Source organism: Mustela nigripes, chromosome 1 (assembly GCF_022355385.1).
Source record: "Mustela nigripes isolate SB6536 chromosome 1, MUSNIG.SB6536, whole genome shotgun sequence".
In the NCBI taxonomy this organism is placed as follows: Eukaryota; Metazoa; Chordata; class Mammalia; order Carnivora; family Mustelidae; genus Mustela; species Mustela nigripes.
Genome location: NC_081557.1, coordinates 128,844,078 through 128,858,794, shown reverse-complemented (window position 1 = coordinate 128,858,794; position 14,717 = coordinate 128,844,078). Strand labels below are relative to the sequence as shown.

Sequence of the window (14,717 nt, the reverse complement as noted above, 5' to 3'; positions counted from 1 at the left end):
TTCTCTCATGCGCTTCCTCCAAACTCCCATATGTTCTCTGCAGAACTGCTATTAATTTATATGTGAGATTACCTTATTCCTAGCACAGTTTCTTGCACACACATCAAATTTTAGGTAAATGAGTCAATCTGATAATGTATATGTATATGACAGAAAAGCAAACTGAAGTCCAAAAAAGATTACGTTTTTTTCTCCACATTCTTCTTACATGAACAAATGAATAAACTGAACTTGAGTAGGAAACACGGCAGACTAGCTATTATACAGGCTACATAATCAACTGGCACAGAATTTCAATCACTGCTCTACCTCTGTGTGACTTTTGGGAAGCTATTTAGTCTGAGCCTCTGTTTATCAGTAAAACTGGTATATCTTGTTTAGCAAGTCATTAAAGGTAATGTGTAAAATTCCTCTGTGTGCAAGCCTGGAGATTTAATGCAATTTACTAATGTAGCTTCTGTGTACAACCCACAAAACAGAGGGACCCAACAACACCCAGAAGAGTAGCCGATTCCACTGTGCCTCCCTCTAAATTCTGTCTTAAAAAACAAGTTCTCTATACCAATTTTTTCTAAAAATACAATTCAATGAGGAAGTCAACTTATTTGGAACACACCAAGTTTTAAAATTATGATTTTATACAGTCAAAGTAGAAACAGTTTCTCAAATAAGCAAAATGTGAGGCTGGAAGTAAGTATATGATCATGTATTATAAAAACAGGATGATATTTAATGACAAGGAAAAATGGATCCAAATGTTTAAAGTGACCTGATCATTTGTCTCAGCACTTAGTGTACCTAGTATATTTTTGCACATAAAGAGCTTTTTTCAACTACTAAAACAGCTGCTTAAATTTTAATCAGGTAAACAATATCCCTACCATAGTGATATCTTTTTTACTTTTTTGATAAAAACACTTTAATACAGTTGCTTAGAACGTGGCTCCCAAAATTATGACACGTTCGACTTAAATCCCACAGAAAGAGCAACACTTATTTACATATGGGGAAAAGACTTTCCAGTTAAAAATTCAATAATATTGTTAGAACAATAAGTAAAAGCACACATTTTTTTCTTAAAGAAAATTAACTGGAAAAAAACCTTACTTATTCAAAGAAAAGGGGGGCATTTTATATAGTCTCTGCCTCATTAGCTGTCATAGTATGGTTAAAAAAAAAGATATGACAAATTTGCCTTTTGGCTTCCTAAAATTTCACCATAATATTTTAAGTGTTCTGTTAAAAATACATAACTTAGCAAATTTCCAAAGAAGACTATTTCAGGGGTTCCCTAAATATAAAATCATGATTATCATTTCAAATTGTCCTAATCAATTATACATTCTGAATTTCTGTGGCATATTAACAACATTAAGAGTTAACATGTGCTAAAGCCTAATATACTGGTATTTCTCTACATGTTTTCCATATCTTAATTCAGTTAATTCTTACAATAACCTTGCATCTTAGCTATTATTAACAACCACATTTCAGAGAGAGAAACAGAAACACAGAGGCGTTAAGCCAAGGCAGCACAGCATAAGAAGCAGAACCAAGGCTAAAACTTTATACACTATGGCACTAGAACAGCACTGTTCAATAGAAGTAGAATGTGATCCACATATAGAAATCTAAATTTTCTAATACCCACATTAAGAAATTAAGAAACTCAGATACCACTAATAACTTACATAACCCAATATATCCAAAATATGATCATTTCAACATGCAATCCAAAAAGAAGTCAATGAGGTACCACATTGTTGTTGTTTTTTTCATACTAAGTCTATGAAAATCTACTGCATATTCTACATCTATACTTCAATTCAGACTAGCCACCTGTGAATTCTAGAACCTGCTTTCTTAACTGCTATACTACCAGAAAGTAATCTAAAAAGGTCTCTGTCATCCCTGCTATAGAATATTTATCGTTTCAAACATAGTTAACATATCAATACTCCAGCAGCATTTCATCATTTAATCTTCCCAGACCAGCTTGAGAGTAGGACAGAAGGAAAAAAGTTCATGATGGAGGCTGGGAGGCAGCAGGCAATTCATGGTGTTTCTACCTAGCTTTTGTTACAAACTATATTCCTAAGGATATTTGTAACATAGAGATTATAGAGATAGGCTCTCACTCAGGGGTAGAGAACATACTGGTATCCAGACCATGATCATTAAAAAATAGTTTTCCTTGGGGGCAAAGTCTGGACAGATTTGCTAGCAGCCCCCTCATAAGATCAGGGATTGACTAAAGCTTGAGGATCCTCAGCTGTGATCTAAACCTAATCTGTGTATAGCAACCAGCAGGGCCCCTCTACATCACTTCCTTGGGACTTGGGAGCTAAGAAAACCAATGCTACCTGATATGCCATAAGTCAGAAAGTGTTCTGTTTCTGACCCAGCAATCTTGTGTCTTCAGCCAGCATCCATAAAGCAAGAAGGCTAACTAGTTAATTGGAAAGTAAGGTAAAGTCTTAGACTCATCACAATTGGTGACAGATCTTTTGAGCATTTCATCCAGGGATTTCCCATAGATGAAAACTTATATTTTCTATAGCTAGGGCTGGATCATGTCAATTTATTGTTTTAGGATTAAAGCTTAAAAAAAATGACAAGGGAAAATAAACCAGGTTGATACTGTTTTCCCTATTATTATCAAGGGTTTATTCCTATTAAGGCCTTGTCAATGCCCACTTAAATTCCTTCACCACAGTAAACATCTCCATTTCTTAGTTTCTTTTATAGAATAGTTATGTATACTGTACCTTTCCACAACATTTAGCTTTGTCTATAATCTTCAGGGCAAATTCCTTTCCAGTGGACCTATGAAGTGATCAGAGAAAGGCAATTTAAAGACACAAATCAAAGACACAATCATTCTTGATTTCATCTACTAAAGGATACTAAGATATTCTTCTAAATATCTTTTAGAATAGGAAAACGGTTCAACAAAAAAGTATATCAGGAATGATGGTGAGTGGGGTCAGGGAGACAAGTACCCCAAAAAAGAAATAAAATCCAAAGCCATACTGTCATTCTCATTTTACATTAATTATAATATTTAATAACTCACTTACTAAAAGTACTTAAACTCTGTTGTATCAAAGCTGGACAAGAAATTTTTTCCATACTTAAATCTCAAAATAATTCTCTTAGGAGGCAGAATGAAATTAAGAGAAATGAATCAAAGTAACTAAAAATTTTCTATGGATCAATATATCTTTACATTAATCCATTAATAACTAAAAGGTCCCAGGATTTCAGTATCTCTTTCTCAGCCAAAATTCTAGCTGGTACCATATTATTCGCACCTTTCAATGCCTGCATCTGGTAGTAAAGAGATCATTGACTTGGACAAAGAAATGTTGAGGTTGTTAACTTCTAATCATCTCAACACAATTTAACCTGAACAAGCCAAGAAGTACGGTTTAGCTAGGAAAACACTTCAACAAAGAACACTAGTGTTCTTAGAATAGGTTAGTTCCCTCAAGTGCTGCTGCCTTTGCCACTTAGTCATAGTACACGCTGGTGAAGCTGACCTTAGAGGAGTAACTTTCATTTAAATGGCTTCCCCATAACATAAACCAAACCCTGATACAGATTTCTAATGAGTCTGTAGAGGTTGTATTTTAGATGCTTAATTTTTTACTGGGTGCCAAAGTACACCAGAGCGAAGTCAAAGGACTCAGGGGACAAGGGAGTGTCCTCCACAAGGAGCACGAACACTTCACTGGAAATGCGGCGAAATGGAACAGCTTTCTGGAAAACTCCCCACCAATAATAAAAATTGCCACTTAGAACAACTAGGGGATTGACCTTTAAAGACAAAGGCTCTAATTGGAGTCTTTTCCAGTTTGTATATTGTTTACAAAAGGCCTGGAATTTAAAAGAAAGGATTTCTTACCACTTGCGAATTTAGGACCTTAAACAAAATAAAGTTGAATAAGCAAAAATATAATTTTAATAAAGGCAAAAGTTGGCTGACCCTGATCTGAACAGAGTCAGAGCTCATGTATCTGAACTACTAGTGTATACAACTAAGTAGTAATTGAAAGGGTTACTATGGGGTTGAAAGGGGTTAATAGTACAAGCACAGCACTGAAAACAAGCCTGACACAGGTAAGTGCCATAGGAGATTTTTTTTCCTTTTTTTAAAAATGAAACCTATTCTTTCCTATTCCTCTCTGGCTCATGGATGAGACCTGATAAATTGCTCAGCCCAACTGCATACAAAGCAGGTTTATTCTCTGCGTAGGTACCTATATTTTTCCGGGTCAAACTGCCTGTGGGCTTACAAAACAGCTGGTCCCACCGAACTGTAGACTTTTTCAGGAAGGGGGAAAAAGACCTCCTAAGAAGGCCTTTTATTCATTCGCTCAGGTAAGAATGAACTCCAGGGGAGAAATGTAGGTAAACAAATGATTATCCTCACTACCCACTCACCTGTCCATGCACTCTTTGACTACAGCAAAATTCCCATCACCAATAACCTTCCCAATTTTGTATTTCTCAAGAAGAGTTGATGATTCAGAGCACCTGTTTCCATTCACACCTGCAAAAAAGGATAAATGCAAAGTCTAGCAAACACATCAGCATTTCTTCTTGATTCCCACATATCTGTAAAATAATAAATTGCAATGTAATTCATTTCTAAACCTATGGTGAACCATAAGAAAATTTCTAAGCATATTTTCTGAAGAGAACACCTGAACTCCTGAATCACCAATTTCCTTTTGACCTTGTTGTGAAATCTGAAACCAACATAATCAATAAACCTAACATATCCTTGAAATGCCAACTGAAATAAGTAAAAGGAAATTTAAGCTAAGCTTTTTAAGCTTCTTTGTTAACTCTCAAGAAAGGGGAAGGGAATGATGGTGGGGATTCAGTCTAAAAATTTTTCAAGATTTCTCCTGAAGATTTTCCAGTGAAGAAAATTCTATGCAGCTGGGATACCTGTTATGGCTAACTCCTGGCCCCAAGTCCTCTCAAAAAGGGGAGGGGTAGGGAGAGGCAGGAGGAGGAAGTGGTTAAAAGGACTACTTTTTACAATGTATCCCCAATGCCCAGCAGATAGCAGATATCCAGTGAAGAAAATGCGCTTCTGCTCCCTAATTGAGAGAAAGGAAAAGTCTACATGTTGGACTTGCGAGCAGACTGTCACTAAGGAAAAATAAAGAAAGCTTAATAAAAAACAAGGACATTTTATATATCCTGAAGCAACCTCACCAAAGCTCACGAGGCTAATTAGTGACATGTTTGCATCCCTGTTGAGGAAGATCATAATTTAGCACAAGGGAGTTTTAGATGGCCCCCATGTTCACGTGGGTGACTTCCTTTATAAACGTGATCATCAGATTGAGGACTACCTTCAGGACTCATGCAACGACCAAGTTCAGGTCCACCATTTACATTGGAAGAAGATCTGCCGTGTGCAGAAATCTGCTGAAAGAGGAGAGTGATTGTTATTTATCGTGAAAAATTTACAAACCTTCAGCTAGCTAATCCTTAAAGATTAGAAAATGCGCATACTGTGCAAAAGTATGATGTTACAAAAAGAGAGGGGGCATCTCTTTCTCCTTTCTTCCCTGTATCCTTAACACATTTCTTCCTTATTAAAGTATTTTCAAATCAGATTGGATATCAGGAAATTGACAGTGTGTTGCTCTGTTTGATACTGGTTTACTTTTGACCTCAAAGGAATAAAGTAAAGGAAAGTATTATAGCACCAGAGCAGAACAAGATACTTATTAGTGGCATATAAGGTTTAGAACTCTAGGTAATTCCAAGAAATATTGGTACCACGTCCCCAGATCCCACAGCAACCCTGTGGTGGACCTCAGGGAGTCCCTGCAAAGGTGGAGCCCTTCTCAGAAGCCCCATGACTAGGACTGAATCACCTTCCACACCCTTTTATGGATTCCAGATCCAGAGTGCTTGCAGCCCTGGCTTGACCCTCTTCTTTACTGACCCTAAGACAGTAAGAGTTCCTCCTAACCATTTTAAAGACTTTTATTCCTAGGAACCAGAGGGAAATGAAAGATAAAACTAAAAGACAGGCTCCTAACTCAACAGGGCTGAAGTTCCCAGTCTAAACCAAAAATAATCTCTAATTCTTAGAAGAACTGAAAAACTCATATTATGAGTATTATTAATATCAGGTTTATTATTATGTCTTCTTTGAGAATTTTTTCTTTATCCCTAAGGGCTCTTAGGCTTTTGAACTCACATTTTTCTCTTTGAACTTGAATTGTCTTTTTTTTTTCCCCTTTTCTTTTTTAATTATTCCTGATTTCAGGACTTCCAAGGTCAAAGGACTTAACAAATTAGCGAGAAGCCTCTTCAACATTTTTTTGTATCGGTGAACCTACCTGCCTCTATGCCCAAACTATGCTGGTACCTCTGTCCCATTATGATTGTGCCTTATTCATCACTGCATCTCCCGTGGGCAGCACACCACGTGGTACACACCACACTGAATTCGTACTTGCTGATTAAAGGCATAAACAACAGGGCCAAACCAGGAAGCAGCCCATCCCAGAATGCTCACAAGTTGGAGACACTGTGTCTGCTCTCTTCCTCTGAATGAAGTAAGAACCTCAGAGATCCTGGTTCAAAACCCAGGAAAGCCCAATACTCATACACATTGCTTCACACAGGATCATCCAGACGTTCTTCGAGAATGCATCACAAGCCTCAGGAATAAAAGGCATTAAAAATGGTCTGTTTTCTCAGATTCCACATAACCACCTTATGTGGACAGTAAGACCAGCTGCAGCGTGTCCGCTTAGGAAGGCGAGGCCAAGGAAAAGCAGTTCTGAGTGGCAAACACACTTCTCACAAGTTTTGTCTCCTTCACTCTGACTTGGAGAAAAACTGGGTAGCAATGTGGGTGGGTATGTAGGGTCCCTTTCAGGCCACCCTTAACAGATGACAGTACTACCATACCACACTGACTCCTTGGAGTTCAGTCATTTTGTTTCTCACAAGGTAACTGGCAGGCAATGTTTCAAAATTTAACTTTTTTTTGGTGGTGGTTCTATTTCTTTGCTGCTGAAATTAAAGGCATCTCCAAAAGCAGCTGTAGTCTATGCTAAAGTGTTTAAAAGCTAGCTCGTTTAAAACCCAAGCCCCGAGAGGTGACTTCAAGGGAAGCCTGACAAAACCACAAGGTTCTCCAGTCAGTTCTGTTTCCACAGCTACCACCCTAGTGCTGGTCTTCCTTCAGCATCCTCCTGGCACCTCAAAGGCCTCCTTGGTTACTCTCAGTCTCAGCCATTCCACACAGAATTGCCAGGAAATTTCTCCAAGGATAGTTCTGATAGGACCTAGGATCCAAAACTTCAGTGGGTTTTTGCGACCAACAGAATAACCCCATCTTTTGTCTCACTACCTGCCTGTTCAATCTGTTTCCCACCAATTTTTTTTTCATGATTTTTATACATTAACCCAATATTTTTTAAAGATCTTATTTATTTTAGTGAGAGCTCTATCTCAGGATGCTGAAATCGTGACCTGAGCTGAAATCAAGAATCAGATGCTTAACCGATTGGGCCACCCAGGCACCTCTCTCTCTCTCTCTATATATATATAGATATATAGATATATATCTATATCTATATATCTATATATATATATATATTTAAAGTGGCTTAAACATCCCAAGTCTTAATTTTCTGCTCTGAATATAGGGGTAGTAGCAAGACCTAGTTTGAAGATTTGTAAGAAAATAAAAATTAGCTCCTACATGTAAACTCTTTTCATACGTAAACTCACTGACATGTAACACTAATGCAGTATTAGTTATTAGTATACCTTTCCTTAAAACATCTAGCATAAAGCCTTGAATCCAATGATTGAGAAATGTTCTCATATTGAATGGATAATGTAAAGAGATCTTTTGCTAAATAATTCATTTCAAATCTGTTCCTCTTCTAATCTAACCCTTCCTAGACTGAAAACTGCCAGTCATGGGAATAAGAGATCCAAATTAAATTCATAGTAGCCAAATTCTTTTTTTTTTTTTTAAAGATTTTTTTATGTATTTATTTGACAGAGAGAAATCACAAGCAGACGGAGGCACAGGCAGAGAGAGAGAGAGGGAAGCAGGCTCCCCACTGAACAGAAAGCCCGATGCGGGACTTGATCCCAGGACCCTGAGATCATGACCCAAGCCGAAGGCAGCGGCTTAACCCACTGAGCCACCCAGGTGCCCCCATAGTAGCCAAATTCTTAATGGAATAAAGACAGGAAGAATGTCATTCTGGAAAAAGTTCTATCTCAAAAAACAAATGGAAAGCTCCCTTTTGATTACTGCTCACCCCTAGATTACAGTGACAGGGGAGGTGGATTGTAATACCTGGAAACAACAGTGGAGAGTGACCTGCTAACCCGCACGTCAAATTTCACGCCCCAAACGGGCCGGCCCCACACCCTCTGGCCATAGCTTGTTGAGTCAGGGTGCTGGGCAGGGACCTTCTCTCTTCTCAACATTCAGAGCCTAGGGAAATGTCCAGTATGCAGGCCCACTGCGGGCATCCTAAGACCTAGGTTTGTCCTTGCCTTCCCCCGGGCCTGCTTACTAAACTCTCCTGGAAGCAGGGAACATTCTTCTCACAAGGCCCTTTCTCGAGCTAGTTTGAGTAAATTTTAGTTCACTGCAGGCTGATGTGTTCTATCTAACTCAAGGGCCCATAAGAAGGAAGTCTTGGAAGGGCTAAAATGAAGGCATTTTTACCTCCATATTTATTTTCACATGGATGGGTGACTCCTCGGGGTATCTACTAATTGAGTTCCATGAGCCACTGTAATTTTCCCGATGTCTGGATTAAACCCTTACTCCAACCTATCCCAACGCCCTGTACAGCCCAGCAATTACAAACTCAGTGTGGTTGGGATTCACAGACAGCAAGGAAAGAGACCAGGAGACAGAGGAGGTGTGGGAACTGATTCCCTGGCAACTAAAAGAGGGCAGGACCCAGGCCAAACCAAAGCCTCAGCCACAGAGGAGAACATGGCACGTGGTGAAGGCCAACTGAAAGGCTACTTTCACGTGTACCCGACGAACATATCACTAAATCATCAGGAAGTACAGCTTTCTTAGCAAATAATGATGGCAAGAAGAGCATTTTTCAAAACTCTCAAATTGAATTTTTTTTTCTAAGTATGGAACCTCAAACATTTACCAAAAAAACAAAAACAAAAGACTTATATAAAGTTAACAGGAGTGACTGATCTAATTACCTACCCAAATACTATTCCTTTATTTGAAAATAATGCTTAGAGAATTAAAACATGAAGGGGAATCATTTCATGACAGCGCAGACGAGACATGAATTGACACAGGAACGGCCGGCTGTCCTTCCCTCCCTCAGCAGTAACTGATGCTGGCTGTTAGAGGATGTAAAGATGAAGGGGCAGGATCACTACTGCCAGGAAGTTTACAATCTTATGAGGAGACATGTGCACGCTTAAAACCTTTCCGAGAAACCTTGACATTCCAAGAAATGGTCTCTAAGGTTCTGATGGTGACAAAGGACTCTGACAGCCCGTGAGAGAGAGCCATTTTGCTAAGGCAGGAATCTGTGCTCATAATGCTGGAGTCACACAGCCAGGGATTAAGTTCACTTGACCTCCCAGTAATGAAGCTCGGTGTTCCAAGGGTACGAGAAAAGCTGGGTGCTCACCAAGATCCCTGGACAGATCCCTGGCAAATGTGCAGTGTCTGTTGTGAAATACAGAGCAAAGCATTCCCAGTGCCCTGAGAGACATGCAGACAAAGAGCAATGAAAACGCTAGGACTACAAAATTCTCACTGTTTCCCAGGCACAGTTTCTACATTTCCCTGTTCCTGGTCAGAGAATTATTCTCTTATTAAATTATTCTCTTATTAAAGCAAGGATTGAATTAGCACCAGAGATTAAAATATGGCATTCCTGATTAAACCTGTCTCGTGTCTATTATCAAACTAACAATTTTTATTAAAATCTCTTAAAATGCTAATGAGCGCTCCTGCTTCCATCCGTAACTACAATGCTGAGACCGCACAAAGGCAGTGCCTAGATGCTGCCTGTTTGTAAGACCTTCCTCAACAAAGCATCAATGGACAGCAGCATCTGGGCTCTTTCAAGATTATCTTCCGTACTTACGAACTGGTTCAAAAAGAAGTGATTATGTTTAGGGGTGGGGAGGAGAAGGGGGCAAATTTCCTTAAGAGGTCCTGATTGCCAAGGAGGGAAGGCCATGGAAAGGGCGGGAGATAAAGCTGAGAATGTGATACAGGTTGGCACAGCTGCCCCATCCTGCTCCTCTGAGAGCAGCAGCATCTCCATTTTTGAGGAACCAAGGAAAAGCAAGGCAAGGCAAGGCACAATCACCTGCTTCTGCTAAGAACTTTTTTTTTTTTTTTTTTTTTTAAAGAAAATTCAGTTCCTTAGCTGCACTAGTCACATTTCAGGTGTCTGATTGCTACATGTACCAATATAATTGGACAATGCAGATACAGAACATTTCCATCACCTCAGGACGTTCTATTGGACAGCACTAGTTTGAGCACTTGATATATATGATTATTTTCTTTCTTTTAATTGAAGTACAGTTGACATGCAGTAACACATTAGCTTGAGGTACCCAGCATAGTGAGTGAACATTTATATACATTGTAAAATGCTCCGTCCAATAAGGATAGGACTTTTGGCCCATCCCCTCCTGCCCCTCCCCTCTGGCAACCACCAGCCTGTTCTCTGCATTTACGTGTCTGTATCTGTTTTGTTCTCTTCTGCTAAAAACTTTTTTAAAGGACTTGAAAATAGAGCAGAAAAAGCTGTAATGTGTCCTCAACCGCTAGCATCATTTAAAATGGCATTCACGGCTGACGGAATAAATGCTAGGTACTCAATCATGGCTGGTAATGAGTACCATTCTAGCTTTCTACATTTTCAGCCAAAAAGTTGAGTGAGAGTGCCTACATTAAATTTTTTTGATAAGTAGATTATTACAACTTCTACAAAACTTAAAATTTAAAAAGAAATCTTAGGTACTACACTAAAAATGTGAAGTTTTATTCAAAAATTGGCAATTCTCCAAGAACAGTGAAAATGACTATACCAATGCATTAAAGCATATTACTATTGACTTTTGAGTATAATGTTGAATACTCCTTCATTTTGACTTTTCATAAAAGGAAGCACTTGAACAGAATCTGGGAGATATATATATATATATATATATATATATATATATATATATATATATTTTTTTTTTTTTTTTTTTTTTTTTTTTTTCTTCTAGGAGATATTCTTGTGTAGTGAGCTGACTTTCTTGATCCATCTTGGAAAAGGGCACTATGATTCAATTTTTAAATGGTCTACTGCAGGGGTCAAAAATATGTTTTACAAAAGGCTAGAGAGTAATATTTTAAGTTTTGCAGTATGGTCTCTATCACAATTACTCAGCTCTACTATTATAAAATGAAAGCAGTCACAGAGCACATGTAAATGGTTAAGTGTGACTGTGTTCCAATAAAACTTAATTTAGAAAATCAGGGGTGCCTGGGTGGCTCAGTGGGTTAAGCCTCTGCCTTCAGCTCAGGTCATGATTCCAGGGTCCTTCGGCTCAGGTCATGATCCTAGGGTCCTGGGATCGAGCCCCACATTGGGCTCTCTGCTCAGTGGGGAGCCTGTTCCCTCTCTCTCTCTCTGCCTGCCTCTCTCCCTGCTTGTGATCTCTCTCTCTCTGTCAAATAAATAAATAAAAACTTAAAAAAACAAAAACAAAAACAAAAAAACTCACTTAATTTAGAAAATCAGACTGTGGGCCAAATTTGGCCAGCAAGCAAACTAACTTTCTTTCTTTCCTTTTTTACGATTTTACTTATTTATTCATGAGAGATGTGTGTGGGTGGGGGGGGGGGCAAAGGCAGAGGGGGAAGCAGGCTCCCAACTGAGCAGGGAGCCCAATGCAGGACTTGATTTCAGGAGCCCGGGAACATGACTCCAGCTGAAGGCAGACGCTTACTGACTGAGCCACCCAGGTGCCCTACAAAAACTTTCTTAGGAATCTAGTCTTATACCTTGAAACTTTAGAACAGAGTAACCCTCAGGGTATGGTTGTGGCTATACATTGGGATCACCTGGGATGATCTGAAAGCTTCTATTGCTAGACTGCTGCCCCAGAGTAAAGAATTCCTGGGGTAGGGCCTGGGTATCAGTATTTTTTTCTAAGTTTCATAAGTGATCTAATGTACAGCCAAGGTTGAGAACCTCTGTGGAGGAAGTTTCTGGCAGCAACTGTAATTCTTCAGCTACCTTAAGCTTTCTTTGTCACCCATTCAACAATTTAACCAATGCAAGTTATCTCTAGCTAAGAACAGCTTTCTCTTTGTAAGAAAAGGAAAGATGACACTAATTACAGTTAACTGAATGCCTACTTTGTGGCAAGTCCTAAAATGAATTAGGTATTATCATAATCTCCATTAATCCATAAAGAAATCAGAGCTCAGGGAGGTTATATAACTCGCCCAAACCCCACAGCAAATGTGTGGAGTCAGAATCTGAATCCAGGTCGGACTCTAGAGCCCAGGAGCTATTTGGCTACTCTCACACTGTCCCCTCCTCTAATAAGACAAAATAAGAAGTCTTCCAAGGCTATTAAATTAACATGAGGATGATAGACAGTATGAGACCCAGTCATCAAAATATTCTTTGTGGTATATTTAGAATATGCTTTCAGATTACTGTGTAATTTATTAAACTTTAAACAAAGTTCTTACAGTTGATTGTATTTATTACACATCTCTGTAATTTGTTAAATAATGTACAAACTGATAAACAAATCCACAGCCTTTCCTCACATAAAGAGAACTTAAGAAAAATTTTCTTAAAAAGATGACCGTTGAAATGTACTGAAGACTTTTTAAGTCTGCATTACCAGATGTTACCTATAAATAGATTTACTTCCATGATCATTTTTGTGGGTTTAAAAAAATATTTAAAAATATAAATGCCACTAATTAAAAGGGAAGGCCAGTATGAATTATGTTAAAAGCTCTATCAGAAATGCATTTAAAAACAGAAATTGTCCAAAGAAGATACACAGATGGCCAACAGACACAAGAAAAGATGTTCAACATCACTCATCATCAGGGAAATGCACATCAAAACCACAATGAGGTGTCACCACATGCATGTCAGAATGGTTAAATTCAAAAATGGCTAAAATCAAAAACACAAGAAACAAGTGTTGGTGTGGATGTTGTACTCTTGGCAGGGATGTAAGCTGGTGCAGCCACTGTGGAAAACAGTGTGGAGATTCTCAAAAAATTAAAAATAGAATTACCCCCATGATCCAATATTCTACTACTGGGTATTTACCCAAAGAAAATGAAAACACTAAGTTGAAAAGATATATGCACCCTATATTTATTGCAGTGTTATTTACTATAGCCAAAATACGGAAGTAACCAAGTATCTATTGAATGGATAAAGAAGATGTGGTGTATATATAGACATAATGGAATATTATTCAGTCATTTAGAAGAATGAAATATTGCCATTTGCAACAATGTGGACAGATCTAGAGGGTATAATGCTTCCGCACAACCACACCTACCTGCACAAGATGTCTGCGGGCTTTCACAGTGAGGAATCATCAATCTGTAGGACGCCAGGGTACCAGGAGAGGTGCCCACCTCTTCAGCCCAAACTACGGAAGTTACCACTGTCGGGCACTGGCTCAGGCTAATTCACGATAACTTCTAAGTCTTAATTCCATCCAATTATCTCCAATATACTACCGAGAAGAATTTCTAACGCGCTACTTTCATGAATAAGGGAGCATTTAAGATTAACGCATGAGCTGCTTACATTCAAATAAAGTTCTTATGGTTGATTGTATTTATACACTGATTTGCTTGGCAAACTCTCCTTCCAGCCCCATGAAGGTGGGCTTCAGCCCCACTGAGCCACTGACCTACCAAATGCCTCTATTTACTGAGCAACCACGATTTGCAAATCACTGTCCTCAAACAGCATCTGAGATTCATGATGATGATTTATTTTGTTAGGTCACTGAAGTCTTCCAAACTGCTTAGTCCATTTTTTGTTTTTGTTTCTGTCAACAAAATCAATTACGTTCGGAGATGAAGTCGCCACCTGGCAATTCTGGGGTCATAAAAAGAGTATAAAAGTAGTCAGTCTCTTAGGACTGAGGATTATTAACTAGCTTTAAATGCCAGAGAAAATCCAAAGCTCCAGGGAAAAGCAAAAACGTCTAAGGTCAGCGGCTACCGTGGATTTACATTTCACAGCTTCGAAAAGAAGTTTTGAAGTTCAAAAGGTCAAAGAGTTGCATTTTAGCTCTGCCAATCAGTATGAGATACTACCAGCCCTTTCATCACACTTCACAAATCTGGAAAATCTTTCACCACCAGCACACCCAGGAGACATCATCAGATAAAATATCAGCATATCAGACAGTTTATAATCTCAAGATGTTGGACAGTGTTCCAAATGCACTTTTTTTCTTTCTTCTTTCAACCAACAAGAATACTCACAGTAGACAGCCTCAGGGCATACACTTCAGCATCAAAACCTGAGACATTTTATCCCTCAGTGTCCACAGATGTGCCCCTGACTTGGAAGCCTTAAGTTACTACAGCCTTGAAAGTTCTCAACTGGGACAGGGATGATGAATTAAATCCCAGGGAAATGCTTTCT

The 14,717-nt window shown here is 38.7% G+C and overlaps 1 protein-coding gene across 7 annotated transcripts in view; it reads right to left on the bottom strand.

Annotated features, from left to right (window-relative positions):
- Positions 1–14,717, bottom strand: part of DCLK2 (doublecortin like kinase 2) — a 149,073-nt gene that overhangs the window by 30,910 nt on the left and 103,446 nt on the right. For 4 of the 7 annotated variants that reach the window (XR_009399182.1, XM_059373575.1, XM_059373539.1 and 1 more), the window contains 3 exons: positions 5,373–5,448; positions 4,447–4,555; positions 2,769–2,826 (listed from right to left, as the gene is read on the bottom strand). Coding sequence is in view for 5 of the 7 variants with exons in the window: in XM_059373575.1 (XP_059229558.1) it covers positions 2,769–2,826; positions 4,447–4,555; positions 5,373–5,448 (243 nt within the window). In the remaining 2 variants the exon portion in view is untranslated. The remainder of the gene's footprint in view (positions 1–2,768; positions 2,827–4,446; positions 4,556–5,372; positions 5,449–14,717) is intronic. The other 3 variants (XR_009399183.1, XM_059373548.1, XM_059373566.1) reach the window with 1 other exon arrangement.